This window comes from Drosophila kikkawai, chromosome 2R (genome assembly GCF_030179895.1).
Source record: "Drosophila kikkawai strain 14028-0561.14 chromosome 2R, DkikHiC1v2, whole genome shotgun sequence".
In the NCBI taxonomy this organism is placed as follows: Eukaryota; Metazoa; Arthropoda; class Insecta; order Diptera; family Drosophilidae; genus Drosophila; species Drosophila kikkawai.
The window spans coordinates 24,283,733-24,310,994 of record NC_091729.1 but is presented as its reverse complement, the minus strand read 5'-3'; the positions used below and the strand labels follow the sequence as shown (position 1 = coordinate 24,310,994).

Sequence of the window (27,262 nt, the reverse complement as noted above, 5' to 3'; positions counted from 1 at the left end):
AATGGTTCATATATTTTCTTTAAAAAAATTAAAGCCTAAAACTGATAATAATAGAGAACGGTTTTTATCGACTATCGATTTATTGCCATCTCTAACACCCAAACAAAACGGATAACGAAAGAAAGGTGCAAAACAGAATTATACAACCAAAAGAGAGGCGAAAGGAGGTGTGTGAGGACCAGCATCGCGTCTAGAGGAGCATCGGCGGCAGAGGTGACCTCTTAACAATGGCCATGTTGACGCGTTTGACCAGCAGCGGCACCACCACCGTGGCCGGAGCTGCACCTGGGTCGCCGAAGGGTCTGCAGAGATTCCAGAACTACATCGCTGCCTTCTTGTGGCCGGGATCGCAGCGCCAGAGGCGGAAATCTACCCAGTTGGACGCCATCGACTGCTTCACCAACGATCTAGTCACGCGCAAGACGCAGAAATGGGAGGAGTTGCGCGACAACCTAATGAAGCGCCAACCGTCCGCGCAGGAGACGGATGCCAATAGCAATGTGGCGACGCAGGTACAGGTGGGCAGCAAGGGAACGGCAGCGACTACCACTAGCTTCAGCCAGAATGTTGGTCTGATGTCCAAGGGCATGATGAGCGATTTGAAGGCACTGCGTTCGCCGCAACTGGGCCTGGACATCCGATCTCTGTCGCAGCCGCAGCTGGACAATCTATTGATGGCCACGCTGGAGATAAAGAACAAGCTGGACTTTCTCTACCTGATCCGCCAGTGCATCCGATGCCACCTGCTGCCCTCCAACGAGGTATTTGTGTCCTGCCTCAAGTATCTGAGTGCCCAGCGCAAGCTCCAGCAACTGGAGGCGCTGGCGGAGACGTGTCGCCAGCTGGAGCATCCCTTCTCACAGACCTATGCCGATTTGGCTCCCTTCCGGGCCATCGCTCTGTGGAATAATGGCAATGCAGACGTGGCCCTGATGACCCTGCATCGCGGCTATGGGGTTAGCATGTCCTCGGAGGAGGGCAGGCGGATGGCGCGCACAGCTTTTCGCACAATTTCCGAGGAGACCCTGGCCCAGAAGAGCGAGGCGGTGCTGGTGTCGCTGTTGGAAGTGGCGCGTGCTATACACCGTGAGCACAAGGACATCTTCGTGGTGGCCTGCGTGTGGAAGCAGTGTTTCGCCAGCGACTGGTTCTGTGACCAAAAGTCGGCGGGTGAACTGTTCGAGCACTACAAGGAGCTTCAAGAGCTGGTGGAGAGGAGGTGTGTTAATTGAGATTCCTTGGGTATCTTTAATCTTAATCCCTATACTCTTCCTCCACAGAGCCAGCCCTTTGTGCTCTTCATTCCTAGGCCGCAACAATGTGGATGCCGTGCATCGCCTGATCGAGGTGTTTTTGCAGCACCAGCAGCGCTCCGCCTGCTCCAGCTGCCTCAGCCTGCTCTTCAACTATCAATGTGGGTCGTGGGATAAGTTATCTTCTTTCCTTCCAAAAATAATACTTCAAATTCCGATTTCCCTTTCAGATATGCGCAAGGATCTGCGCGCCTGCGCCGAGATTGTCAAGTCCTGCAGCGAGTTGGAGATGCCGCTGAACGAGCTACAGAACGAGCAGTTCCTCAGTTTGTTCCTCGACCAGAGCGATCCTTTGGACTCCTCGGGCGCAGTCAGCAAGTACAAGGCACCCAAGTCCTTCCAGTACAAGTTCTAGTGTTGCCGCTTTTGATCGTTATGCCGTTGTCATCGTAGATTTAGCACAAGAAAGCGTTGAGCAATATGCATCCATCCCATCCCTTAAAAAAACCCAGCAGTGGTAGCCTCGCCTCTCTTCAATAAATGTTATTTAATGTCCAAGTTCATCGTCTCGCATATTGCCCTCGGGCAGCTGGCTGGGCAGAATGCCGACGCACTCGTAGCAGCGAGAGATCAGGTGGTTGCCGCACCGATGCGACTGGCACTGCTGGCATCGCGTGCGGGACTTGGTGCCCCGTTTGCTGCGGGCGCAGGGCTTGCAGCGTCGATGCTTGGCGCCATAGCGACTGGAGAGATTCACGCCCACCGGCAGACTCACCTTGTCCGGTGTGAGTACACCCACGCTGTCGGATCGCTTGGCATCGCCGGTGGCCTCGCTGAGCAACCGCTGACTGGATTGTCCGAGAATCTCGCAGATCTGCAGGCGCATCACCAGCGATGTGGTGGTAGACCTACGCTGGAGGCGTCTCTGTAATCGCTGCTGGGTGAGAAAGAGTCCCAACTGGCGTTGGAAGTCGCGCTGCTCCATTGTGGCATCTCCTTTGGGGGAGAGTCGAAGCAGGATCCAGGCATTCACGGCGGCCACGTTCAGCACGAAGTGCAGAAGCTGTAGGAAGGAATTGCTCTGCTTTTCCAGGGCGGAGGGCAGCATGTGGGCGGTACTAAAGCGTTCCGTGAGCTCATAGAACTGCTGGCAGGCCTGGGAAGTGTTCTGGTATGCCTGGAGTGCGTCCACTTGCGGGCTGAGGCCACAGCAGAAGACGGCTTCGCCGTCGAGCGGAATGAGCTTGGAGGAGCCACTGTAAACGAGGCTATCACACTGCCACTGACGCGGCCACTCCGGCGACGTGGCCTCCAGCACTCCCAGCGAGCTGAGCTGGCGCTGCATTAGCTGCTCGCTCTGTGGCAGGGTAAGGTGGCGCAATCCCAAGGTCACATTCCTGCTCGTCGTCTTAAAATCACAAATCAAATGCTCCACATCCTTTTCCAGCGATCTCTGTTGTCTGCTGCTCACCAAAGCATTGGTCATGTACAGGGTCCTGGCGTCGCAGCAGAGGGTCAACCGGTTTTTGGCCACCGTGCCGCTGACCTCATCCACATTCAGCCAACTGCTGCAGCCGTAGTAGGAACGACAGTTGATGAGGAGCCGCTGCCAGAGCTTTTGGGCCTCTGACCAACCACCACTGGGGCCCGATAGGCACTCGGAAATGCTCTCGAATCGGGCGAGGGTCATGGAGGCCCGGAAGATGGCATTGCCCAGCTCCAGCGTCCAAAGTTCCTCGAGTTCCCCCCTGTACTGTGCATTGCGGAACACCCCGCAGAGGTAGCTCAGGCCGAGAAATGACCGCAGCTCCACAATGTCCAGGGGTCGCTGGGCACCCGTGGGATTCCGTTTCTTGCGCATCTGCTCGTTGGTGTGACGCAGCAGGGACTTGAGCATTTCATCGTCGAACAAGAGCATCCAGGCCTCTACCGCGTTGGAAACGGAACGTGCGGGTCCCTTGCCGCAGGCTTGTTGGCCCAGCAGAGGCAGTTCCTCCCCAGCTGCCACTTGGGGATCCTTGGACACGCTCCATATTTGGCCAGTGCTCGATGTGTAATGGCCAGCATTATGGGACGGGCGGCCACGGCCCCTTTTAGGAGTGACTCCCGGCCGGACTGAACCCTCAGACTTGAGCACCGTCTCCGCCAGTTGCTCGTCACTGATCAGCACATCGCCGTCCTCGAAGATCCAGGAAAAGCGGCAGCTTCCTGCCGTCTCTTGCAGGGGATCGGCGTCGTCTTCGTAAGCTTCCTGGGCTTCCGGCAGCTGTGGCAACTGCTCCTCCACTTGCATCTGCATCTTCTCCTCCTCGTCGCCAGCATCCTCCTGGTCACTGCATTTTATATTGGCCAGCAGCTCCTCGTCCAAGGGGCAGTTCATATTGTTATAAAAAAACAAACAAAAATGTTATTTTGTTTGCAAATATTCAGCAATGGTCACTCTACTGCCAGTGTGACCATCCGATATAGCGCACTTATTTGAATTTGAACTGCAGTTGTCATCGGAATTAGCTCATAAGTACTATCGAACTGAGCGGTTATCGGAGTGCTGCCATCACCATCATTGTTGTGTTGTTTCTTGGCGAGCCCGAAAAGAGAATAAAACAAACCGAGAATTAGAGGCTTGTTGCGGAAAGCCAAAGAAAACGTTTTATTAGGCAACCGTAGTCCCGGTCCCCCGTTAATCCCGCGTCGAATGGCCACGACCCGGTGGCTGTGACCCGTCGCCTGCGTCGCTATCCCAAACCACTGGCAGATAGTGTGCCGAGGGCAAAAATTTACGGAAAATCGAGTGTAAAGTGCAATTAAATAAAAGTGGCCAATGTACAAAGCAGGTGAATCTATGAAATGAATGGATTAACTAGTCAAGTCGCCCGTTATTTAGGCGCGCAACGAATTTGTGTCAATTTGACATGTTATATGTCATCAGTGGTGCCGTATAAGCTAGAGTCTGACCAAAAATTAGCCGAATTAGCTAGATATAAAAAATAAATTCTGATAAAAAAGTTATAAAAAACGACAATGTATTAATCATTATTTTCCGAATTTAATTAAATGGATTATTTAATCGTTAATTTCAAAATTCTTGTATCGTCTTATAAATATTTGACGTATTTTATGTGGCATGTCCCGTCTTACGATCTATTACATCGATATATTTTCCCTATAAAACCAATAGTTGATAGTGCTAGAATTTGATCATAAGATAGATAAACTAAAAAGTAATCTGTATTCAGGGCTTTAAACTATTTGCAATTATCATTATCCTTCAATCTAGCCGGAAAAATGTTAACTGGCAAATCTGTATGTCATGGACTGGCCGATAGAAAGTCTATCGAAGTTGGCGGCTATCGATAGTTTTCAAACCAACTGAAAGTTAAAAGTGCAATTTGAAATTAGAAATTTGAAATAAGTCCAAGCGGGCCATGACATTGATGTCTAAAGGACATATAGTCCCATCTCCAAAAGTTAGTTTAATCTCATAGCCCGTGCTGTGAACACGGAAAATCTAGCTCTCAAAAAAGAAGGAAAAAAAAAACAACAATTTTATCGAGCAGAAAAATAAGAGAAAAAGAAATTGGGTTGACAGCTTTTCCAATTACTTTTCGGTGTCATTTTTTTTTTACTTTTATATTCGTTTTTTTTCTTGTTTCCGCGATCGGGAATAGGCGGCTGTGTCTAATATGATCTCTCCGGAGCAGGAGCACGTCAACCTGGCGCTGGACCGCCAGGTTCGCCAGAACATCCATGACATGATGCGAGAAGCTAATGTCCAGGCTAGCATGCTGGACAGCGAAGGTGAGCAAGGAATCGACAGTACAGGGGCTTTGTCCCTGCTTCATGGTATGCTTTTAGTTTCAGGACGCAACCGCTTCGAGTCTGAATGCAGCGACGACATAAATGCCGAAGGCAGTATTGCCGTGATGGAGGCCTTGTCCGGCGATGGCCTGATGGAGGATGACAACTCCACCGACCAGGTGGTGGTGGTGGCGGCGGCGGAGGATAGCATTAACGATGTGCAGAACTACCACGACATGATGGTGGAGGCTGATCAGAACAGCAACTGCGGCTCAAGCCGCAAGCGTCGAGGCAACTTGCCCAAGCACTCGGTGAAGATCCTCAAGCGTTGGCTCTACGATCATCGCTACAATGCCTATCCCAGTGATGCGGAGAAGTTCACCTTGTCGCAGGATGCCGGCCTGACGGTGCTGCAGGTGTGCAATTGGTTCATCAATGCACGTCGCCGCATCCTGCCCGAAATGATACGCCGCGAGGGCAATGATCCGCTGCACTTTACCATTTCGCGTCGCGGCAAAAAGGTCAGTCCAAACTCCTCTGGGTCGAGCGTTGCTGGCGGTCAGGGAATGAATGTGTCAGGGACTCTGGATCCCATTTCCGTTAGTCCCGTCTCCGAAGTGGTGAGTTGTGTAAGGGTTTTTTATAATTTTGAACTTACTTACTTTTCAATACCTACTCCAGGTCGTTGGTGCCACCGAGGAGGTAGATGGCGCCGCCGGCGAGATGCACGAGGGCATTGCCAACGTCTTGACCAATTTCGATCAGTATGTCCAGGGACCCAACGGTCAGATGGTCAAGATGGAGCCAGAATACGACGACAGCGTCATATACAGGTAGATACCGGTCGCTTCCCTTAGTCGTAGTTGCTTAGGCTGTGCTCCTGTCCCAATCGTCATCCACCTCCCATCCTCCTCCCATTAAGTTGGCAGCAGGCAATTGCAAACAACCCGATGGGCTTCCAAAGTCTCCATGCGTCGCTGCAGGCAACCATGATCGAAAAGATCCAGAATTATCAAATGCGCAAGGCAGCAGCGGCCCTTGGTGGTGGTGGCAGTACTAGTGCCGGTTCCACCTGCAGCTCTGCCGGTTCCATAATTCCATACAACTTCGATGATGATGATGATGAGGATAAGCCGAGTCCGGCGAAGCGTGGAAAAAAGAAGCAAACGGCGGCAACCGGCAAGACGGCTGGAACAAAGTCCAAGCAGTCGAAGCAGCTGGGGTCTGAAATCAAGCAGGAGGTCAAGAAAACTAAGGCTGTGTACTGTTACCAGGACGAATTTGGCAGCTTCGTGATGGCCTCTAGGTACAGCTATCAAACGACGACACCCACCGACTGGCCTTAGTTTCTAGTCCGCTTTCGCGGCGATGTTACATTGCTAAGCGTTTTCTTTTCTTTTGCAGATCCGAGACGGACGAGAGCACCCAGGAATTTGAGCAGCGTAGCGAGGAGGGTCGCTTCGAGACCGACGACTGGCAGAGCGTGATGAAGTGAGTTATCTGGCCTTGTTGGGGGGCTTTCTCAATAACCTAAAGTCTTTGCTTTTTAGATCTGTTTTCACCACTGAAGAGGTGACCACCACTAACACTGCCACAACCAACACTGCCAATGAAGGCGTCACATCTGGAACTACATCTGCCAATACTTCATCGTGGAATCCCAACCAGCAGATGGCCACGGGGGATGGTGAGCCCACATGCTGTGATTACGTAGCAAGGCTTGTTAACCTTTTGCCATTTTTGTATTTATAGCCGGCCCCCTAGAGCCCTTGTACGAGGCCACAGTCATTCCTGGCCCAACTCAGCCGGAAGTTAGGGAAAATCTACAGACGGAGGAAGTCTTTGCCATTACAGACATCGAAAATACCGCCGAACAAACATCGCCAGCGCCATCGCAAAGTATGTTCTCCCTCACCAGCTACTTTTTGTTTAGCTTAATCTTTATAAATTCTGTGCAGGCCTCAGCCGAGAGGAGCGCGACAACTACAAGTGTCTGTATTACCTCGTGGAAACTGCCATGGCTGTGCGCCAAAATGATACGGGCGAAGACGACGACGACATGCCTGTAAATATTTTTTAGAAATTTCCAACTGGAATGCTGCAGGTTCTGATCCCGGTGCCAGAGCCAATACCTTGTTATTATGTTAATAGACAGATCGTGAGAAAGATGTAGGTTATTTAAACTTAAATGTACAAAGCACTAGATCAATTGAGTAAGAATGCAATCGCAAGTCGCATATTTATCAAGTCAATTCAAAGGGAAAACGATGCATCACTTGCTGGTTCTTGATTTTATCCTAAACTCTATGCGATTGCGTGAACTGTTAAGTAAAATAAACCAAATACTTGTGCATTTGCAACACCTGCGCCATACAAAGCAAAGTGTTTTTAAATTTGAATAGAAAGTGCGGGCTAACGGTTAAGTATGCTTGACTGAAAAGGTGACTCAAGAAAGCAATTATCAGATTCTGTAAACCTCTTATACTGCTAGTTGCTTGGAAAATCCTAAAAACAGTAAAAAACATTAACTACCAAGGAAATCCATTAACTAGTTAAATATAATAGAAACTAAAATGCTTTCAGTGACGTCACAAATGACACACCTCATACAAGTCAGTATTTTTCTCTTTCAGTATATTTCCCTTGCCCAGCAAATGACAGTATTTTACCGTTTTCCCTTATACGGTCAGTCACCGATTTTGTTTTTTGTTTTTTTGCAATAAATGTTTGCCCAGCACAATAATTAACCAATTGTCAAGGCAAACACGGAAAGTGCTATTGTTTAAACCACACTCCGAATGTCTGTCGTCCAGCTGTTTCGTACGGACAGCGTGCAAATAGGGGACTTATTCAAGTGCAGCAGAATTTTTCCGTGTTCATTCGTTCGCTCGCCCCGTCTCGCTCGCGCTGCCGCTGTCGTCGTGTGCACTTTGTGTAAATTACAGCACAAATGAGTTTCGATTGGAACCAACTGTTTAAAATGTAACGCCAGTCCAGCCCAGCAAGCCGCTGCCGCACAAAGCCGCCGCAAAATAAAGCACAACAAAAAAAAAGTAAGGCAGACGCACCACAAGCCGCAAAGCAATAGCAATAGGAGCAGCCGCTTCTGTGACCACACCTGCCTGCCTGCCTGCCAGGCTCACGCTTATCTTATCGCACCAGCAACACCCTAGAATCTACAAGCAAGCTTTAGATCCTCTCCTCCGCTGGCTCTGTTGTTGTCCTGGCAACGGAGGAAATCAGGACATGCTAAGAGCATTCCCAGTGTGGGTAAGTCTACAAAAGTACGCTTGTACTTTACAAGCATTCGTACATATTTTTGTCTGCAATCGCAAGTGTGTGTATGTGTGTGTCTGGGGCTATTGGTCAGTGGCGTAGGCAGGGGAGGACATTTTGGGGCCATCATCTCAGCCTAGTCTCTAGAGTTCGTTTGAAAAAGTCTCTGAATTGGAAGTGTGTTACATATTATAAGTTTTTCAAAACCAATTTGATGTTTATGTACTTAAAAAGTTCTTGGTTCTATTAATAAATAAATAAAAGAGTAACCTATTCCCTTTCACCTTTTCCTTTTCCCAAAAAAAAAACCTGCCTACGCCACTGGAGGCCCCTTTGAATAAGTGAGTGCGCCAGTACGTGTACGGGCATATTTTTTGGCTATTTGCTATTTGCACTTTTACTTTCGGCTTTCGTCTTTCCTTTGTGGCTTGGCCCACTTGCGTCATGACTGGCTTTATTTGTTGCTGTTGTAATCTTAATGCATTTGAGTTACTGTTTGCAACTGTTTTTTTTTTTTTGTGAGAGTGTGTGTGTTATTCAAAACTCGAGCGGTTCCAGCCGGCGTTCTGGGGAACGGAAGCGATATCGCGGCCCTGAGCTATTCACTACTTAACAATGCCTTATCGGTAAAATGTTTTAAAGGCTCCGGGGAAAAGAAATAAATTTGCTTCAGAATAAAATATAATAATAAGATATCTTTAAAAGAATTTAAAGTTCTTTTAAAATAATTCTTTTGTTTTATAAATACATTTATTTTTCAATGTTTTAATCATTAAAAATTCGTTTTTAATCGTTATAAACTTTGTTTTTCAAGCTTATATTGCTATTTTGCTCTCTGACACAGTTTGTTTTAAGAGATAAGAAATTTAATTATAAATAATTTCTAGGAAAGAAACCCTGGCTTTAATTATTGTTTTTCTTAGTATTCTCTTGCAGTGCTCTTAATTGCTTCTTATCTCACTTTTTTTTTTATTTAAGAGCATTTAAGAGTTCGTCTTCCATTCACACATTTTGAATATCTGAAATTTTAGGTCACACCAATTGCCAAACGGTTTTATATTTAGTGACCCATTATAGTCTATTTTTAAGCACGTGCCTGGCACTCACTACCAGCAATGATAATGATGATGATGACGCTGTTAGAATGGTGATGCTGCCGATGCTCCCGATGATGATGATGATGATGACATCGGCGTAAGTGGCTCGAGTAGTTTGGCCCGATGCCCCGGCAGGAACATGAGTTTCTAAGCGGCAATTTGCAGCAATTATAAATACGAGAGGCAGTTGTTGGCAAAGTGCTAGTGCTAGAGCTTGTGTCGCCTCACAGCTCACACCTCAGAGTGCTACAGCTCATGCCACACCACGGCTCGCCCGTGTTCGTGTGTCTCTTTTGGTTTTATTAATAAATCGAAGGGGCTGTAGCTGCTGTGTGTGTGTGTGTGTGGAAAGGGTCAAACGGTGTGCTGCGCAGTTTGGTTCGGCAGCGGAAAAACACCATCCTAAAGCCCATTCGAAACCCATCGATACCCCCATACCCATCTCTTTCCCCATCTCCCGTGCCCGTTCATTTCTCCCATGAGTTCAGCTCGGTTCAGTCTCATTTTCAGCTCTCGTTCGCCGCTCTATTTTGTTTGGCATGCACATATTAGCAGCCGCCGTCTGGGGTGCTCTCTTTTCTATCATTTTCCACCTCTTTGTGCCGCTCAGCTGTGGCTGCCACTCGGCAGCGGCATCGGCATCGGTGCAGATGTGGCTGCGACTTGTTGTGCCACTACATCATCATCAGACCGGCAGACGCATTCAGTTTGCAATTATCAACAAAAGGCGCGCGCGGAATCGGATTCGAAATCGGGAATAGTGCTAATGCGTGGCCCAAAAATATCGCCGCTGGCATGGCCATAAATAAACCAAAATTAAATTCTTTGTATTTATTGCCCACGTTGGTGGTGGTGGTTAAGAGCTCACGTGAAGAGCAACGATTGAACAACAACGGTCTCAAATGCTGCTGACACGACGGTACGAGAGTGTTAAACGAAATCATCCCACACACAAATAAAGCGTTTATAAACCGCATTTGATTGGGGTTTAAGTGGCGATTTGAATGTGATCTCGAGTGTAATCCTAGGCCTGTGCATAATTGTGTAGCCCCACCCCTGAGTTTCCCTTCAAGGTTGCATAATCGGTAGGCGGCATTCAAACCCTTCCTTCTGTGAAGTGCCACTAACAAGTTTCTTGTTACCATTTTCAATGTGGCACGAGGGCAAAATGAAAGGTACAAGCAGTAAAAACAAGAGTTCTTCTGCCTCTCCGCTTGACCACACCGAGAGCAGAATCCGCAATTGTAAACGATTTGCTACTCTAATACCCTTGGCATACTTGATTCATGTTAAAAGTTGTTTTAAGTGGGCGAACAGTGCGTATACTTGTTTTGTGAAGTTGCTCTAAATTAGGGTAGGTCTTGCGTATACTTGATATTTAGTGGAGTCTTCAAAATATGTGAAGTGCTTTTGTTTTATTGAGGTTACTCTGTTTGTAAGTTGCGAAACAGTGCGTATACTTGATATTTTGTGAAGTATTTAGTGGGGTTTTTCGGTGAAATGAGGAAAGCTGTTTGTTTACAAAGAGACTTTAAACTACAAATAAAATATTACTCACCTTTTTTGCCTATAAATTCTCTAAATTAAAATAGTAATTTTGTTATTTAAAAAACTCCCAAGCTTTAGGGCATCAAGCAGCCGACGTGGTGACCCTTTTAAACATAAAAACCCTCTCGTTCTCATCATGCAAACGATCCAGACAGAGACACAAAGCCGTCGTCTGTCTGAGGTAAGTGCGGTGAAAAAGGAAAACGGAAAATTCACAGAGAAGGCTGGGAAACTAGAAGGGGGGGGTTTTGGGGTCGTGGGTGGTTGGATGGTTTGGTGTTGTGTAGTCTCTGTTATCTTGGCGCTTGTTAGCCCGTTGTCTTTGACGATTTGTTTGCATGCCATTCTTTGCTCTGGTTTCGTTTTTTATAGCGCTCCCCCACCGCCGACTGTGTTTTTTTTTAATACAAAATCAATTGGATTGCGTTGGAACTAAACTAAAAACTAAAAAACCTCTGCTGCACTCATGTGTAAATAAGGTTGCGAAGGTTGCGGATTGCTGATTGCGGATACCGGATTGAGGTTGCCATTGCTTGTTGCTTTCAATTACAACTTTTGATTCTTTATTGATACGAGTATTCATATTCGAAACGAACATTTACAGGGATATGCACGATGAGGGGGGGCTTAGCTCTAGACATTTAAACGTTAACATTATTGTTTTCCTTTGTTACCAGAGAGATTTGTGTGCGGAATGCCAGCTTAGGTAAGGAAATACCCCTTGGTAACCTCTCTCAAAATAACTCTCTAGTAAACAAAATACTTTAAAGGCATTATATTGAAGTGTGCATGTAACTTTAGTGGGTTCTTAGTAATCTTTTCGTGAAACAAAAGACTCTCTGGGGGCTGTAAGGTAGCTAATAAGGTGGCTTACAGGCAAGTTCTAGTCTGTAGAAAGGCATATTCTTTCTCTAAATATCGAAACTCATCTTAATCGTAGTTAAAGCACACTTGTGATTTAGGTTTTTGGTTTACAGACGCCCCATTAGGCTCACACATAACCACTGGACTCCAGTTTGAGGGCTCCCTCGTATGTGGGCAGGCCCGATCTGTCAATTATCTTGCTCATGTCCAGGCTGATGATGCCGTTCTCGTTAATGGTGTTCAAATCCTCGTCCTCGTCCTGCTCCGCCCTCTGATGATTGCCCGCGGCCTGCTCTCCGCCGGTTGATGTTGCTGCCTCTCTGTCCGATGTTGCTGCTGCTGCTGTTGTGTCCAATGTTGCTGATGTTGCTGCTGCGTTGTCATTTTCATCGTTGACAGCGGTTAGGGGCGGCGAGGAGGAAGTGCGTTCGTTAGAAGGCGCTGCCTCCAATGTGGCGGCTGCCTCTACGTTCCCATTTTCCTCATCCTGCTGTGCATCGCCGGCTGCCATGTGGTTGCCATTATCGCAATCGCTGGGACAGGGACAGCTTGGCGGATTCTCCTCCTCCTCTTCACGTCGTCCACTCATATTCAGACCGCTCTCTACGGACAGAGCGGTCAGGGGCTCATCCTCCGCCTCGATCTCATAGCGGAACTTGCCGCACAGCGGACAGCCCCGCCGGTAGTGGGTGGCACTGTGCTGATGGCTCTGCTGCAGGTACCGCCGCCCAAAGGTATTCAACCTGATGTTCTGGACGGGCTTGCGCACCTGCAGGGCCAGTGGCAGAGAGGGCGGCGGCGGTGCCGCTGCAGGCTGCAGGGCCTCCATTTCCAGGCAATTTCCGCTTCGGGCTGCCACAGCCGCTGCCGCGGCATTCCACATACTCTCCACCTCGGCCCGTTGCAGGGAGCAGCAGGATTGGGCATTAAGCGCCAATTGCAATTGCTTATTGACCAAGAGTCCGTTGCCGCCGCCACCTACCCCTCCTCCGGCACTGCCACTGGCCACTGCATCCACGCTGCCATCGGGGGTACCGCGGCTTCCGCCTGCCCCCGGGTGCTGCTGCTGGTGTTGATAGTTTAAGTCCAGCGAGGAGCGGTATCCTGGCGGCGGTGAGACTCGCTGCATGAGAAGCTGTTGCTGCTGTTGCAGTTGCAGCTGCAATTGCTGGTGCTGCTGTTGCTCCAACTGCTGCTGGTGGAGCTGCTGCTCGTGCAGCACCACAGCATCGTACGAGGGCGGTGGCTCGTGGTGCAGGGCCGGCACGGCAGACAGGCCATCGGTGGAGTCGCCTAGGAAGAGGCCCGAAGTCTCGTAGCACTGCAAGGGAAGATAAGGGAAAGTGGGATAAGAAAGGGGAGTTAAAATCGATATAATTATTTACCTTTATAATTATATAATTATTAACTAAAATAAATTATATTTAGAGTAATGTTTGGGAGTAAAAATATTACATCTACTTAATTCCAAAATAATACTTTACTTTCCCTAAAACCCAAACTCTCTATATAAGTCTTATCCTCCCACAGAACCCAAATTCCCTCAAGGTCATGAGTAATTGCTGATCTCCGCTTGGACGAATTGTAATTTAGCTTCTTAATGGAGATGCGGCGGGCAAGTGAAATTTACGCGATCAAATAAAAAAGTTTAAATTGCACACATCATAAATTTATTTGTCTCTGTATACAGATATATCTGTACAACCAGGACTTGACCACCAGGCCCAGGAAACCCATGCCAGGCTATGGGCTTCCCCCTCATTCTGTCCGCAGTTGACATTTGGCGCCTGGACGGGCTAACGTTGATTTACGCGGTGGAGCCTTTTGCCGGCATTTTCCTCTATTTTTTTGTTGTTGCTTTTCCTCCTTCGTTTCCCAGCGGGCCAACAAACAACAATGAACTGACTGATGGCAAACCGGGGGTGTTTGGTTGTTTTTTTTTCTGGTATTAGTGGGCCGCAGGCGGTAACTGGTAACTTAATAAAGCCCTAGTCCAGGGCCAAGTGTGCGGCTTCTGTGGCGTCCACTTGCAATGGCAATAGAAAATTGTCGCTCGGCCTTACTTTCTCGCGGCTGTCGCACCTGTTAAATGCGCCGCATAAATATCCATTACTGGCCTGCTTTCAGCCTGGCCTCTGACTTACTTTCAAACTGTCTTCATGAAATGTTGGCTTAAACTTGAAAAAGGATAATTAGGGTTGGCCTGTGGTTGGTTGTCTTTTCCCCACACACAATTGGTGTTGGGTCATCAAAATGTATTATAAACTGGGTTACTAATATTTCATTTTATACTTTGCTTAGCCTTAATTGTGATTTTAGTTTTTAATTGGGGTTTTGGAGGGGATTTTATTGGATTTAGTTGGGGAAGGTGATCTGTCTTTTTGGGTATTTAATATTTTAATATATTTTTCACACCTATTAGCTCTTTAATAAGCTTCTAAATATAAATTATTAAAAATAAATAAGTAGAATGATGATATGTACTCCTTTGTACTTGAAAAGTGGACAAGACAGCTTCTCAGTCTCCAATTGCGAGCTTTCTTTTTATAAGAAGAATTGTGTTTAATTTGAATGAATTTCTAGCTTCATAAATATATACAAAATATAATTGAAACCCCCTGCATAATTGAACATTGAACTACCTTCTCTAGTTTCCTTTAATTAAATACCAACTCCTGATTCTCTCTCCGTTGGAGGCGAGTTGTCAGTTTCCATTGTGGCCCCTCAACTATTGGTGGAGCCTTTAACATCATCCGTTTGTTATTCTGGCAGTTGGACAACACAATGAGCCGAGCCCAGTCGAGCCCCTGCCCGAGTGGAGATAGAACCCCGAGCTACATGGATACTAATATATAAACACAACTCACCTGTTCGACGCTGTATATTTCCATGTTGGGATCGCCTTCGAGCCACTGGTGCTGCTGCTGCCTGTAGGCGGCCTCTGTTCGCTTTTTGATGTTTCGATGGCAACAATAGCAGACCACACACAATATGGTTGTCACCAGGGAGAGCATGGCCCTGCAATGGGAAAATGGGAAAATGGGAATGGGAATGGCTAATAGAAATGGCAATATGAATGCAGTGTGTGTTATGCCACGGATATCGGGCCCACATGGTGGAATGAAATTGATTGCCAGGCCTCGATAAATTGCCATCATGATAATATTGTATTAATGCCGTTTTTGGCATTTATTAATTTTGTCAAACAAATTGCAAATGCCTGTCTCTGTCTCTTTCTGTGTTTGTGTTTGTGTTTATTTATTTTAGCCTGCATATTGATGGCCTAAATATCTGGCACAATGTTGTCATTGTGTTGGATTCATACATCACCAGAGCGGAAATTACTTTTCTTACGTTATGATGTTGCCTTAATTAGTTAGTGCAGACTTTTGTTGGCTTTATCACGATTTTAAATCAACCCAGAAACTAGGCAAGTTAACCTTCCTAGCAGCAGAGTGAGTTTTGAAGAGCCTTTTGCTGCTGGTTAGCCAAGCACACTTTGTCTAACAATTTCGCCTTGGTAATTTCAATAGTTTCCCTGAGCTAATTTCAATAATGGTTGCCATAATTTGATAGTTTCATTAACTCTCTTGGTTTCTGTGAACCACATATAACTGTATATTGTTTACCTTAAGCAGATAATTGGCATAAAGGCGGTCTAAACCTTATAATTTCATTTATTTAATTGCCTACCTAAGGTAAACATATTGCTTGGCTTAGAATTGTGGCTAAAATTCTGGCTTAAATCAATTTTTGAGTGGCATTTAATTGCAGTTTACAGAGACAACTATGTGTTTTGTGGTTTTACAGGCAAATTAACAAGTTAGTTGAGTTGTTTTGGCAGATATTTGGCTAGGAAATTAATATTTTAATTATAAGATAAACCTCTCTTGGCAGTGTTTGTTAAATTGTGTTTTTTTAATCAAAGTTTACAGAGTTAACTGAGCATTTACTTATCTTTCTTAACACTTTTAACAATTTATTTAAACTCTCCTGATTTCTCCAGTATCTGTACCATTATTCGCTAATCGTTTTCTTAGGTGTGGTAGCCCTAGAAACTTTTCCGGAATTTATCAATAAATCAGGAAAATACCCCCCACTATCCGCCTTGATTGCCAGTTATCAAAATTTCCTTTTAACGCTGTCGGCTGTCGGATTCATGTTGGGTTTATTGAAACCCACTGGTTTATTTAGTCCGTCCCTTGCCCGGAAAAAGGTTTCGTGTCGATTTCGCTGCTCGAGGCATTTCCATGACGTCACTTAATCCACTTTAGAATGCAACATTGTGTCCCACTTGTCTGTCCAGTGTTCGTTCCGCTCTTCCACTGTTTCTTCCTCTGTCTCTCCTGTCTCATCCTGGTTTTTCTTTCTGTATTTTTTTTTGGCTGTTCATTTTCCCCCGGTTCACGCAATTTCTCGCATGTCAACAGTTCATTAAGGACCTCTTTTCGAGCCCAGTTTCTGGCAACCTTCCACAGAGAGACAACAACGGCATGTGGTTCTCCCTTCTGCTCTACCCTTTCCCCAATTTGCCCCATTTTTATTTGTGGCTATTTTCAATGAATTGCCCACCAAGACAAATCGATAAAAATGTAGTTAAAATAAAGTTTTTTCGGCGCGTGATGTTTACAGACATCAAAAAGAAGTAAACTATAAAAAACTGTGTTGACAATACGCGCTGTTTGTTGTTGTTGGATTTTGTAACCAAAAAAAAAGAGAGAGGGGAAAAGTGGGGAAAAGCTCGTGTTGCACACGAAAATAAATTTTATTAGGCAAAGGGAAAAAGGATGCTTCGGTTTTCCGCGAAAAAAAAGGCAGAGAAATGGCTTGGCGCAATTATAATTATTATTTTGCGCCTGAAAATAGCAAAAGAGCGGAGGCAGCTTGACACCGCCTCGCATCTCGACGACGCTTAAAATGTTGATGTTTATTAATTTGCAGCTCCAGCTCATAAATCAAGAGCGCACAACAGGGCATTATGATCTATGAGAGAGAGAGCTGTGTGCTGGTAATATCCTTCTAAAATATGTGTGCATATTTGTGTGTCTACAAATGGGGCAATTACTGCAATTTACGAACTGCTGTTAAGCATTTTTAATGATTGGTTGATTTTGTGTGCTTTCTGGGTGGTTAAATGCAGCTTTTAGCTAGTCCTGTTAATGGTTAGCCATTGGAAGGGAGATCTTTAGATAGTGACTGCAAATTACAGTTTTGTTAAGTGAATTATCAATAGAATATATAATTATTTTCTGGTAAAATGTTGATTTTAACTAACCTCAGGTTAAGGGTTTAACAAAACAAGAAAATAAATATTTAAAAAAATATACTTAGCAGGTAGTTAAAGTCATATTTCAGCCATTGAATTTTTAGTTAGTGGTTTGCCAATATAAATGGTTTGTTTGAATAGTTTTTCTTCAGTATGACTTTTTATCAGTTATGTTTACTGGATAATTTAAAATATATATACTTTACAGCTAGTAAAAGTTTGATTTCAAGTAACCTCAGTTTAGTGGTTAAACCAGAAATAAGCGATCCTTACATAGCTGCCTCAAATTAAGCCCTTGTGCCAGTAAAATTACTGAATTATCCATAATAAATATTCAGTTAAAGCTTTTACCTAATCTCCAGTTAGTAGTAAATCAATAGATAAGATATCTCTAGATAATAGCCTCGAATTACAGCCCTGTTAAAGTAATCAAAAACAATTAACCCCAAGTACAAATGCACCAAACAAATAGGTTTAGCTGGCACTATCGATCGAAGGTACAATTTCTAGAAAAAAGTTCCTTAAAAATGTAAATATTTGATTGATTTCAGTCCAAGTCAAGTCCGTCCAACTTTGTTGCCAACTCTAATTTATTAATGGCCAGAAGGATAGGACTTGTGGGAATGCTTAGCTTAGCCAGTTCAGTTGCCAAAAGTTGCAGCCATGATGTGTGCGCCACTCTTTCACATTTCCCACGAGCCCCACCTTGGCTCTTCCTCGTGATGCCTCGCCATCAGTTGTCAACTGGATCTGGAGCTGTCAGACTTACCCGCCAAGCAGCAGATTCACATTTCCGTTGACAACATTTGCATAAGTCTGGGGTCCGCCAGGTCCTCCTCCTCCTCCTCCGCCGCTGGAGCTGACAGATCCTTGGCCGCCGCGCTGCTGATGATATTGCCCCAGGCCGCTGGTATAGTAGGTGGTAAATGTGGTAATCGAGGATGAGGAGGAGATATGCTCCTGGGATTGCTGCTGCTGCTGCAGGAGCTCCTCCTCCTCGCTGCCGGATGATGTTGAAACTCCCGGCGTTGTTGTGGCAACTGATGTGGTTGGGATTGTTTGATTATGACCGAAGGCCATTGGTGCTCCCGCTCCCGCCTTAGTTGCATAATGCTTTAGAGACATTTCACAGCGACTTCAAGTCCAAATCGAAACGGTGCGATTGCATAACGATTAGCACGGCGCAGCACTCATTACACTAGCCATTAGCACGCACACCTTTGCCTCGGGCTGGGCACATCTAGAATGGGCTGGCAGCCCAGGACTTGTGACTAACCCTCTTGACTGTGTGTGCGGGCTCCTAGACCGCAGCAAGGACGAACAGCGACTGTTAGACCTCGCGACCGACGACCCGAAGGCAACACACTAGCACGACCAGGCAACACCAAGGTTCACACACTAACTGACACACTACACTTTAATTTGTTTTGATATTTTTGGTGAAGGTATTTTCTTTTATTTTAGGGTTAATATATTTTATATATTTAACAGCTTTGGCTTTTATTTATAATATATTTTCAAGAGAGATATCCTATTTAGTATCTGTTGATAGTTTTGCAGGTTTTTAGCACTATAAATTGAATTTAATTACTTTTTCCCCTTTAACCACCTTTGTCTTTAAGGTTTATTTAATTTTTCGAATAATTTATACTCTGCTTTATTATCATTATTGATTTCAAGACTGATCATTTAATTGTTCAATCACTCTGCTTAATTGAATATATTTGATTGAAGACCGATAAATATTTTTTTCTCTGTGTAACTGTTACAACGATCGATGGCCAAGGCAAAAGAACAAGTCTATTTCGGTAACTTTGTTTAGTAGTTTTCGGCCGCGAATCGCGAGTTGTGCGTCTGGGCAAATGCGTTGCGCTGCTGCAACTGAGCTCCGGCTTGACTTGCTGACTAGTTCGCCCGCTCGCTGGCTGGCTGGCTGAGGACTTTGGCTTGGCTTATCCTTTTGTTGTGTGTGCCCCGACGAAGTTGCCTTGGCAACCGAATGAACCCGACTTCGGCTGGGGCTCTTTTCACTTCGTGTGTTGCTGCGACTGCTTATCCTGCTGCTGCTACTGTTGCTGCTGCTGCTATTGCTGCTGATGTTGCTGCTTGCCTGTTACAAGTTGCGTTGCCCATTTTTCAGCTACTGCCTTTCCCTCTCTTTATAGCTTGTGGAGGAAGGCGGGTTGTCAGGATAAAGGAAGAGTCGACGACAAAGGCCAAGCATGGCTATTTGTATTGAGCTTCCCTTTGTATCCCTTTCACTCACTCAAGTCCTGTTCCTGCACGTTTCACGTCAAATTGAGCGCCAAAATGCTTTTGTATGCTCGTATGAGTTGTCATTATTGCTGTTGTTGCTGCTTGCTGTTGCTGCTTGCGATTGCTGCTGCTTCTACTGCCACATTTTGCTACTGTATTTGTTGTTGTGGCAACCGTGCATGCCATTTGAACAACACTTGTCGCCAACTGACATTTTTCACGGCATGCGCCCATAAATAATAATGCGACTCAGAGGCAACAGTCTGCGTCGCACATATTGAGCAATGCAGGTGGCATGCTGCAGGGCACACGTGGCGTATGAGTGATGCGTTTATAAATTTAAAGGGAATTTATCTCAGAAACTTTAAAATTTAAACCAAATTATAAAGAAAGGGGTTTTTTTTTTAAAGTTTACTACATTACTATACCTTTTTTATGGTCAGTTTTGAGGCTCACATTGCGTATCCTTAATTTTCGGCTAATATAAACCAAACATTTTGTTTAAATAAATGATTTATCATCTATTCAAAACCTAAAATTGCTCGTGAAATAATTCAATTTTATCATCATTAAATGTAGACATTGTAAAGGCGTTAAGACCCCTCTTCCTCTTTTATTATTTTTACAATATTCCCCATTTGTTAGCCTTTTACATAGCCCCCCCACTCTCATTTCAAAATAACTGCAACAATATGGAAACAATTTCAAAAATGTTTCGCCTAAATGCCTCAATGAAATGTAGACCATTTGCATATCGGTCCACGTTTTATGGCACCACCGGCCCGGCCTGGCCCGGCTCTGCCCGTCCCCCGTATGCAATCATCATTATAATTGCCAGCCGTTAGCAACTAATTGAAATGCACGTATTATTTCTGGCAAATTTGCTTTTAATTTATGACGCACTCGCACTCGTACAAACATTTAAATGGGCATTTTTGGGCCTCAGTGTGCCTGTCCAATATTCGGGGGCGGCACTGTGTTCCCTGAGCAGCTTCTCCTCAGTAACTATGACTTTGGCTATAGGTAGAGCCCAAGCCAGCTGCACACAATCACAGGCAGGCACGGGCACAGTCGCCCTGAGTTGGTTCAAGAACATATGTAAATAGTTGCACGCCATTTTTGTCGCCCCTCTCATTTACTTTCTCAGTTTTCTCTGCACTGGGAGTCTTTTTAGCCACTCTGCAAAGAAATCAAATTTTGAGTAATTTTTTCAAAATTTTATAAGGGGTTACATCGTTAAAATTTTTAAAAATTTCAAAAATTTTGGATTTCTTAATATTTCAAATTGATTTGTTAACCTTGAAAAAACTAGCATAGAAAAGCTTTCCGAATTGAATTTGATGCATTTTTGGCTTAGTTACGATCGATTTTTGATTGGATGTCAGGATCATATGCAAACTGAGCCTTCAGAAGTTTGTTTCTTTTCTTGTTTTGGCTTTGTTCTTTGTTTTTCAATACCAAGTTTATCTTTCTAAACTATTAAATTATCCAGCAAAATTTTTATAGCAATCCCTTAGATTTCCTATTGTTACTTGCTAAAAATTTGTATATATTTCTCTTCAGTATGCAAATTAGTATCCATTTTTCTCTGTGCACGCCCTTTCTCTTTCTCTCTCTCAGTCGTCCTGTGTGTGTTTTTGGTTGTGCCAACTGTTTGTTGGCGGCGTCGGCGGTGACGGCGTTGTTGGAGCGTCTTGAAATCCGCGCTACGTTGGCGGCTCAGCAGTTGGGCGGGCTCTCCGCACGGTCGTAGTTGTTGCCTGCACCTCGAGTGTCGCGCGCGCTGAAGAGCACGTTGTTCTTGCCGCTCGACGGCCGTGAATGGCGCACAAAAGCTGCTGCTGCTGCTACAATTTTAGTTTTCCATCTTTCTGGCATAATTTTAGATTTGTGTGAAAGAAAATTTGTCAATTCAGGAGGAGGACGACACCGCGGGAACAGCTGCAACAGCAGCAGGAGGAGGAGGAGGAGCAGAAGCATCCACAAACGGGCGGCAGCCACGTTTTTGTGTGTCACGCCGCCCCTCAACAGTTGGCAGCTGGCAACGTGACTCATTAGAGCGTCTCCCTGAAGGAGGAGTAGTGGGAGGAGAAGGAGGAGCAGCAGCATTGGGTCAGCTTTAGGGTGACACCGTGCCAGGGAGATGCGGGGGCCCAACGATGATGATGGATAGTTTCGGCCGCTTCTGGTCACTTTCGGGGGCCGCTCTGCGCACGCGTTGCGGGTAAGCAAGCCAGGCAACCAAAAAAGCCACCGTGTGTGGTGTAAACCCCAAGTGACAGTCGGCTAAACGGGGCAACAAATGGTTGTATTTATAAATGGGGAATCTGGGAGAAGTATAAAATTATTATAACTGCTAAAGGGTTTACCAATTGAAGCGTAAATACGTATTTTAATTTATTTAAAACTTTTTTAGAAGATATTAGACCTAATGCCTAAAATGAATGCCCTATATATTTTCAATCCCCATATTTTGCTTTGTCCTATGACTAGAGAAATTCTTTTAATTATTTAGGAAAATATAAAAAGCATTCTGAAAGACTCAACATTAATATTAAGGTTTTATTTCTATTTATTTATAAAAGATACAGTAAAAGGTAAATCTTAGTAGAGTTTCGGGTCAGTTTTCAGTACCTCTTTTTTCCTTACAAGGCTTAAAACCCCATAAAGTCTTAATAAAAAATATAAAAAATTATTTACAACCAACCTGCCCCTTGTAGACGCTCCAATTCAAAGTCCGTTTCAGTTTCTAACCCACTTTTGTACCGTATTTTATAAGCACAAAGCCAGGGGAAGTCCCCCATGAAAGCGCTGCAATGTATGCTACACTTTATACAACATATTTTTGACAGTCGCCGTGCGGGAACTAATGAGGCTGTCACAGTCACAGCAATCCTTTCGACCCCTCGCACTGCCTTCGTTTTCAAGCATTGGCAGGCATTAATTATGCATGCCTGTTGATTTATTATGCACGACCATCAAGGTAATGATGGGGCCAGGCCACAAGCAAAGAGCACACGTCGTCCATTGCAATGGTGGAGCACTATATGGCAGCCAGCGTTAGTTAACCTCCTCCACCTCCAGTTGCCGGTGGCAACACTGAAGAGGAGACGAGGAGCAAAAGTAGAATTCACCTCTCTCTGTTGCATGACCTGCAAAAGTATTTCATATTTTCACATGAAGCGTAATGAAAATTTTAAGGTCTCACCCAAGCCCAGCTTCGATTGTCGGGAGTCGCACGGCACGCAAAGGTTGCACTGCATTTACAGGTGTGTTCGTACGTATATTCAAACTGGAAGTCACGATACCTGGCACCTGGTACCATTCTCCATTGGTGGCAAGGTCTTGCCCTCGCCCTCGTTCTCCGTTCCTCTATGCAAAAGTTTAAAAGAGACCGCCCTAAAAATATATAACATATATATACATAGGTATAAAATCATATTTGGGTTTGCGGGTCCTCGATTCTCCACTCATTTGTTAAGTAATTTGATTTGAAATCGATAAGGAAGCAGCATAAAACGTTAAATTATAGGTTTTTATTATAAACCTGATATGGGTATGGGGATTACAGTTGAAAGGAAGGTGTTTAGGGGTTGACACGCAGGTTAAAATCGGGTTAAACAGGTCAAACAAACTGCTGAGAAAAAAGTGTTTACTTGGGACACTTTGTGGGGTTTAGTATTCTATCTACCTTGCCCAAGGAACCCACTGAAGAAGCAGACTCTGACACCTTTGATCTTGTATTCTTTAGTATTCCATCAAGTTTTTTTATATTTAAATTACTCAAGAATTATGGGTTTTATATCCAACTATGTGAAATCTTTCAGCAAACTAAGGTGAGCCTTATCATACCCCCAACTTATGTTTCTGTATTTCTGCGGAGGTGTCTTCGATTTTTCATTATGTTTGCCCCAGCCAGGCGCCACCAGGAGACCTCAATTCCCTTTGCGTGCTTCCCAAGGTGGGGATGTATGGTGTGCCATGTGTGCGTGTGAGTTGTTATTGGAAGGGCGAAGGCAGTCGCGGTCGCGAAGAACAAACAATTGCCACTAAATGGCATGTGGCTGTGGCCCCAACTCCTTGCGCTTGGGTTTCCTTTGATTTTATCGCTCGTCAAGCCCAAGTCGCGAGCATTGATTAAAGTTCGATGTGTCCTCCGTGACAGAGAGCGGGCGAAATGAAGGAAGGCGGACCAAAAGGAAGGGTCCCTGTGACACGACCAGCTATTGTGCATTATTGCTTAACTGTCTCAGTTCTTTGAACCAGAGCCAAAACAGATGATGATGTCAACTAGTGGGAGGGAGGAGTTAAAGCTGGGGGAAAATCTGGTTCGAGGAAAAACAGTTTACCCCCAAGGGTAAAGTGTAATTAAAGTTTCACTATAATTAATAAGGACAATGGGTTAAAAATAACACTTTAAAGATTAATTAAAGCTTTTGTATTTTGTTTATAAAAATTTTAATTGATTTGAAAAACTAGTTTCCCCACTCGGATTATTAATAAACCCTCCATTCTCTACCCTTTTTCCAGCCTACGTTATCTCTATAAGATGTCCCTGGCCGTTTCGCTACGCCGAGCTCTCTTGGCGCTGCTCTCCGGCGCCATCTTCATCCTGACGGTGCTCTATTGGAATCAGGGAGCCACCAAGGTCCAGGCCTACAATGAGGCCCTGGAACGTCCGCACAACCATCGCGATGGCAGTGCCTTTCCCATGTGAGTGTGTCTATGTGCCAATCAAGCTGCTGAAATCCAAGTTGTAATCCTTCTTCATCATTTCGGGCAGACCCGTCGAAAAGTCCTGGACGTACAAGTGCGAGAGTGACCGATGCCTGCGGGTAAGCCATCACGGCAAGTCCGGCAAGCGGGTCTCGTTCATCAGCTGCTCCATGACGTGCGGTGACATCAACATCTGGCCCCATCCCACCCATAAATCCCAGCTCAGTCAGCACACGCACAGCTTCTCCGTGGAGGATGTGCAACTGCAGGTGGACACATCGCACCGGGAGGTGCGCAGGCAGCTGCAGTTGGCCTTTGACTGGTTTCTGAAAGATCTGCGGCAGATCCAAAGGTTGGACTACGGCGGCTCTGCCTCGGAATCAGCGGCTAGCGAGTCCTCTTCCAAGTTAAGGCGTCATGTGGATTCGCAGAGCCCAGCAGCCACGTTGTTTGGCGCCACCTTTGGCGTCAGGCAGGCCGGGGATCTGTCCAGTTTGCAGATCAAGATCAGTGTGCACAAATCGGGAGACATTAACTTTAGTTTGGACAACGATGAGAGCTATCAGCTGAGCTCCAGCAGTGAGTAACTTGTGTTTTAGAAGGATCTTTTATTTATTTTTCTAATATTTTCCTTTATTTTGCATGCTTTAACAGCCGAAGGACACCGTCTGCTGGTGGAGATCACAGCCAACTCGTACTTTGGAGCCCGTCATGGCCTCTCCACACTGCAGCAGCTCATCTGGTTTGACGACGAGGATCGCCTGCTGCACACCTACGCAAACAGCAAGGTGAAGGATGCTCCAAAGTTCCGATATCGTGGCTTGATGCTGGACACCTCGAGGCACTACTTCTCGGTGGAGTCCATCAAGCGAACGATTGTGGCCATGGGCCTGTCCAAGTTGAATCGCTTCCATTGGCATCTAACGGATGCCCAGAGTTTTCCCTACATCTCACGCCACTATCCCGAGCTGGCTGAGCATGGTGCCTACTCCGAGAGCGAGACCTACACCGAGCAGGATGTGCGCGAGGTGGCGGAGTTTGCCAAGATCTATGGTGTTCAGGTCATCCCGGAGATTGATGCTCCGGCCCATGCCGGCAATGGCTGGGATTGGGGACCGAAGCGTGGCCTGGGCGAGCTGGCCATGTGCATTAACCAACAGCCGTGGAGCTTCTACTGCGGTGAACCGCCTTGCGGACAGCTGAATCCGAAGAATAACCACACCTACCTCATACTGCAACGCCTCTACGAGGAGCTGCTGCAGCAGACGGGGCCCACGGACCTCTTCCATCTGGGCGGCGACGAGGTGAATCTTGACTGCTGGGCGCAGTACTTCAATGACACAGATCTAAGGGGTCTGTGGTGTGATTTCATGCTGCAGGCGATGGCCAGGTGAGGGCGGGTGTTCTTTTAGCCTCATAAACTTTAGATTTTAATTGATTTTCTTCCCTGATAGACTGAAGCTGGCCAACAATGGCGTGGCGCCCAAGTATGTGGCCGTTTGGTCCAGCGCCTTGACCAACACCAAGTGTCTTCCGCACAGCCAGTTTGCCGTGCAGGTGTGGGGCGGTAGCACCTGGCAGGAGAACTATGATCTGCTGGACAACGGCTACAATGTGATTTTCTCTCATGTGGATGCCTGGTATTTGGACTGTGGGTTCGGCAGTTGGCGGGCCACGGGAGATGCTGCCTGTGCTCCTTACCGCACCTGGCAGAATGTCTACAAGCATAGGCCTTGGGAAAGGATGCGTTTGGACAAGAAGCACAGGAAGCAGGTAAGATTTTCTGGGAGTTCATTTAATATATAACTTTTATTAATAATGGTTTTCCTGTGCGTAGGTCTTGGGCGGCGAAGCCTGCATGTGGACGGAGCAGGTGGACGAGAACCAGCTGGATAATCGGCTGTGGCCACGCTCTGCTGCTTTGGCTGAGCGCCTGTGGTCGGATCCCAGCGATGATCATGATATTGATATAGTGCCGCCGGACGTATTCCGCCGTATCTCATTGTTCCGCAATCGCCTCGTGGAGCTGGGCATACGGGCGGAGGCTCTGTTTCCCAAATATTGCGCCCAGAATCCCGGCGAATGCATTTGATATTACCTCTAAGAAGTGAAAGTAAACCCGAAATCCCAAACCAACCCCTCCCGAAATGTGCGTTAGTTAGTTGATAGTCCAATTGTTATTTTATACGGATACCTAGGCTTCGGAGCAGGCGACGAGGACTGTTTGAAATGGTTTCTGGCATAAACCATGACTCGAATTTCGTTTACATAGATCAAACTATACAAACACTCACTCACTCACCCATAACTAGTACAATTCATCTCGAATTATAGCGCACATTGCAGACATGACCTAGTGTAGGGAATCAAGTCGAGGTTGATGGAATGCAGGTGACGACATTGAACATTAGCGTTCATAGTTCATAGTTCATAGATTTAGTTGTAGATTTCATACGCATCCAATTCACAGACATAGGCTTACGATATATATATATATTAATACATAGTATTTAAAAGGATCAAAAACAATTAAGAAATTACGCAACCTTTTGATATAATTTGAACAAAAAAAGCTTTATTCGCAGAACATTTATTATTAAGACATGATCTTTTTCACTTTTTTTACCTGTGTTTGTTTTTTTACACTTTATTTCGCGTTGCCTTAAGTTATATAGTATACATTAAATTACATTTTCAGTGATATAAACAATGTGACCTTAAGAATCAGAAAGTAAAACGAAAAAACTGCTAAAAATGAGTAAAACTTAGAATTAGAAATTAAAAATTAATCGTTACGACAAGTTTTTTGCACGCATTGGCACACCCAACTAACACTAACACACACACTCATACACATTAACTCGATGACTAGTAATTTAGTAGCTAATCTAGACTACACTGAACATAAAATGGGGGGTATTCACAGTTTGTTTTCCTTTCGATAACTCGATGATTCTACCTTTGGAATGTTTGGAATGTAAGCTTTATGTTAGCCACTTGTTTTCGTACTTAAGATCTTACTATAAGATATATCAAAAGCAAAAAGATACCGAAAATCATGAACCTACATTAGTTTAACAACAATTTCTGCTGTAACTCCAAGTCACTCTCGATAATAAAAACTACTACAAGTCCAGTCTAAGCTGGTTCCTTTTTTGGGGTTTTAATCTAACAAATGATTAAAATTA

The 27,262-nt window shown here is 45.4% G+C and overlaps 5 protein-coding genes across 7 annotated transcripts; 3 read left to right on the top strand and 2 right to left on the bottom strand.

Moving 5' to 3' along the window:
- The first annotated feature begins 87 nt into the window (after positions 1 to 87).
- Positions 88 to 1,811, top strand: LOC108072927 (uncharacterized). The gene is made up of 3 exons (XM_017164274.3): positions 88 to 1,219; positions 1,281 to 1,414; positions 1,484 to 1,811. The coding sequence occupies exons 1-3, from the start codon at positions 228 to 230 to the stop codon at positions 1,666 to 1,668; spliced, it is 1,311 nt and encodes a 436-aa protein (XP_017019763.1). The 5' UTR covers positions 88 to 227; the 3' UTR covers positions 1,669 to 1,811.
- LOC108072925 (uncharacterized) lies at positions 1,786 to 3,681 on the bottom strand. The gene has a single exon (XM_017164271.3). The coding sequence runs from the start codon at positions 3,631 to 3,633 to the stop codon at positions 1,801 to 1,803; it is 1,833 nt and encodes a 610-aa protein (XP_017019760.1). The 5' UTR covers positions 3,634 to 3,681; the 3' UTR covers positions 1,786 to 1,800.
- A 266-nt stretch (positions 3,682 to 3,947) lies between these two features.
- On the top strand, positions 3,948 to 7,422 carry achi (achintya). Of its 2 annotated transcripts, XM_017164272.3 has the most exons (9): positions 3,948 to 4,087; positions 4,922 to 5,051; positions 5,109 to 5,671; positions 5,733 to 5,884; positions 5,974 to 6,357; positions 6,456 to 6,542; positions 6,602 to 6,738; positions 6,804 to 6,950; positions 7,010 to 7,422. In XM_017164272.3, exons 2-9 carry the CDS (start codon positions 4,937 to 4,939, stop codon positions 7,129 to 7,131), a joined length of 1,707 nt encoding a protein of 568 aa, XP_017019761.1. In that variant the 5' UTR covers positions 3,948 to 4,087; positions 4,922 to 4,936; the 3' UTR covers positions 7,132 to 7,422. The 2 variants fall into 2 exon arrangements, with proteins under 2 accessions (XP_017019761.1, XP_070140521.1); XM_070284420.1 differs by lacking the exons at positions 3,948 to 4,087; positions 5,974 to 6,357.
- Positions 7,423 to 7,738: 316 nt separating this feature from the next.
- Positions 7,739 to 27,210, top strand: fdl (fused lobes). The gene is made up of 6 exons (XM_017164270.3): positions 7,739 to 8,321; positions 23,889 to 24,071; positions 24,142 to 24,653; positions 24,729 to 25,464; positions 25,529 to 25,847; positions 25,912 to 27,210. The coding sequence occupies exons 2-6, from the start codon at positions 23,908 to 23,910 to the stop codon at positions 26,164 to 26,166; spliced, it is 1,986 nt and encodes a 661-aa protein (XP_017019759.1). The 5' UTR covers positions 7,739 to 8,321; positions 23,889 to 23,907; the 3' UTR covers positions 26,167 to 27,210.
- s-cup (stanley-cup) lies at positions 11,590 to 18,447 on the bottom strand. Of its 2 annotated transcripts, none has more exons than XM_041776936.2 (3): positions 17,872 to 18,447; positions 14,704 to 14,854; positions 11,590 to 13,157 (listed from the first exon to the last, which is right to left on the bottom strand). In XM_041776936.2, exons 1-3 carry the CDS (start codon positions 18,225 to 18,227, stop codon positions 11,964 to 11,966), a joined length of 1,701 nt encoding a protein of 566 aa, XP_041632870.1. In that variant the 5' UTR covers positions 18,228 to 18,447; the 3' UTR covers positions 11,590 to 11,963. The 2 variants fall into 2 exon arrangements, with proteins under 2 accessions (XP_041632870.1, XP_070140194.1); XM_070284093.1 differs by lacking the exon at positions 17,872 to 18,447 and adding an exon at positions 14,949 to 15,104.
- Positions 27,211 to 27,262: the final 52 nt, after the last annotated feature.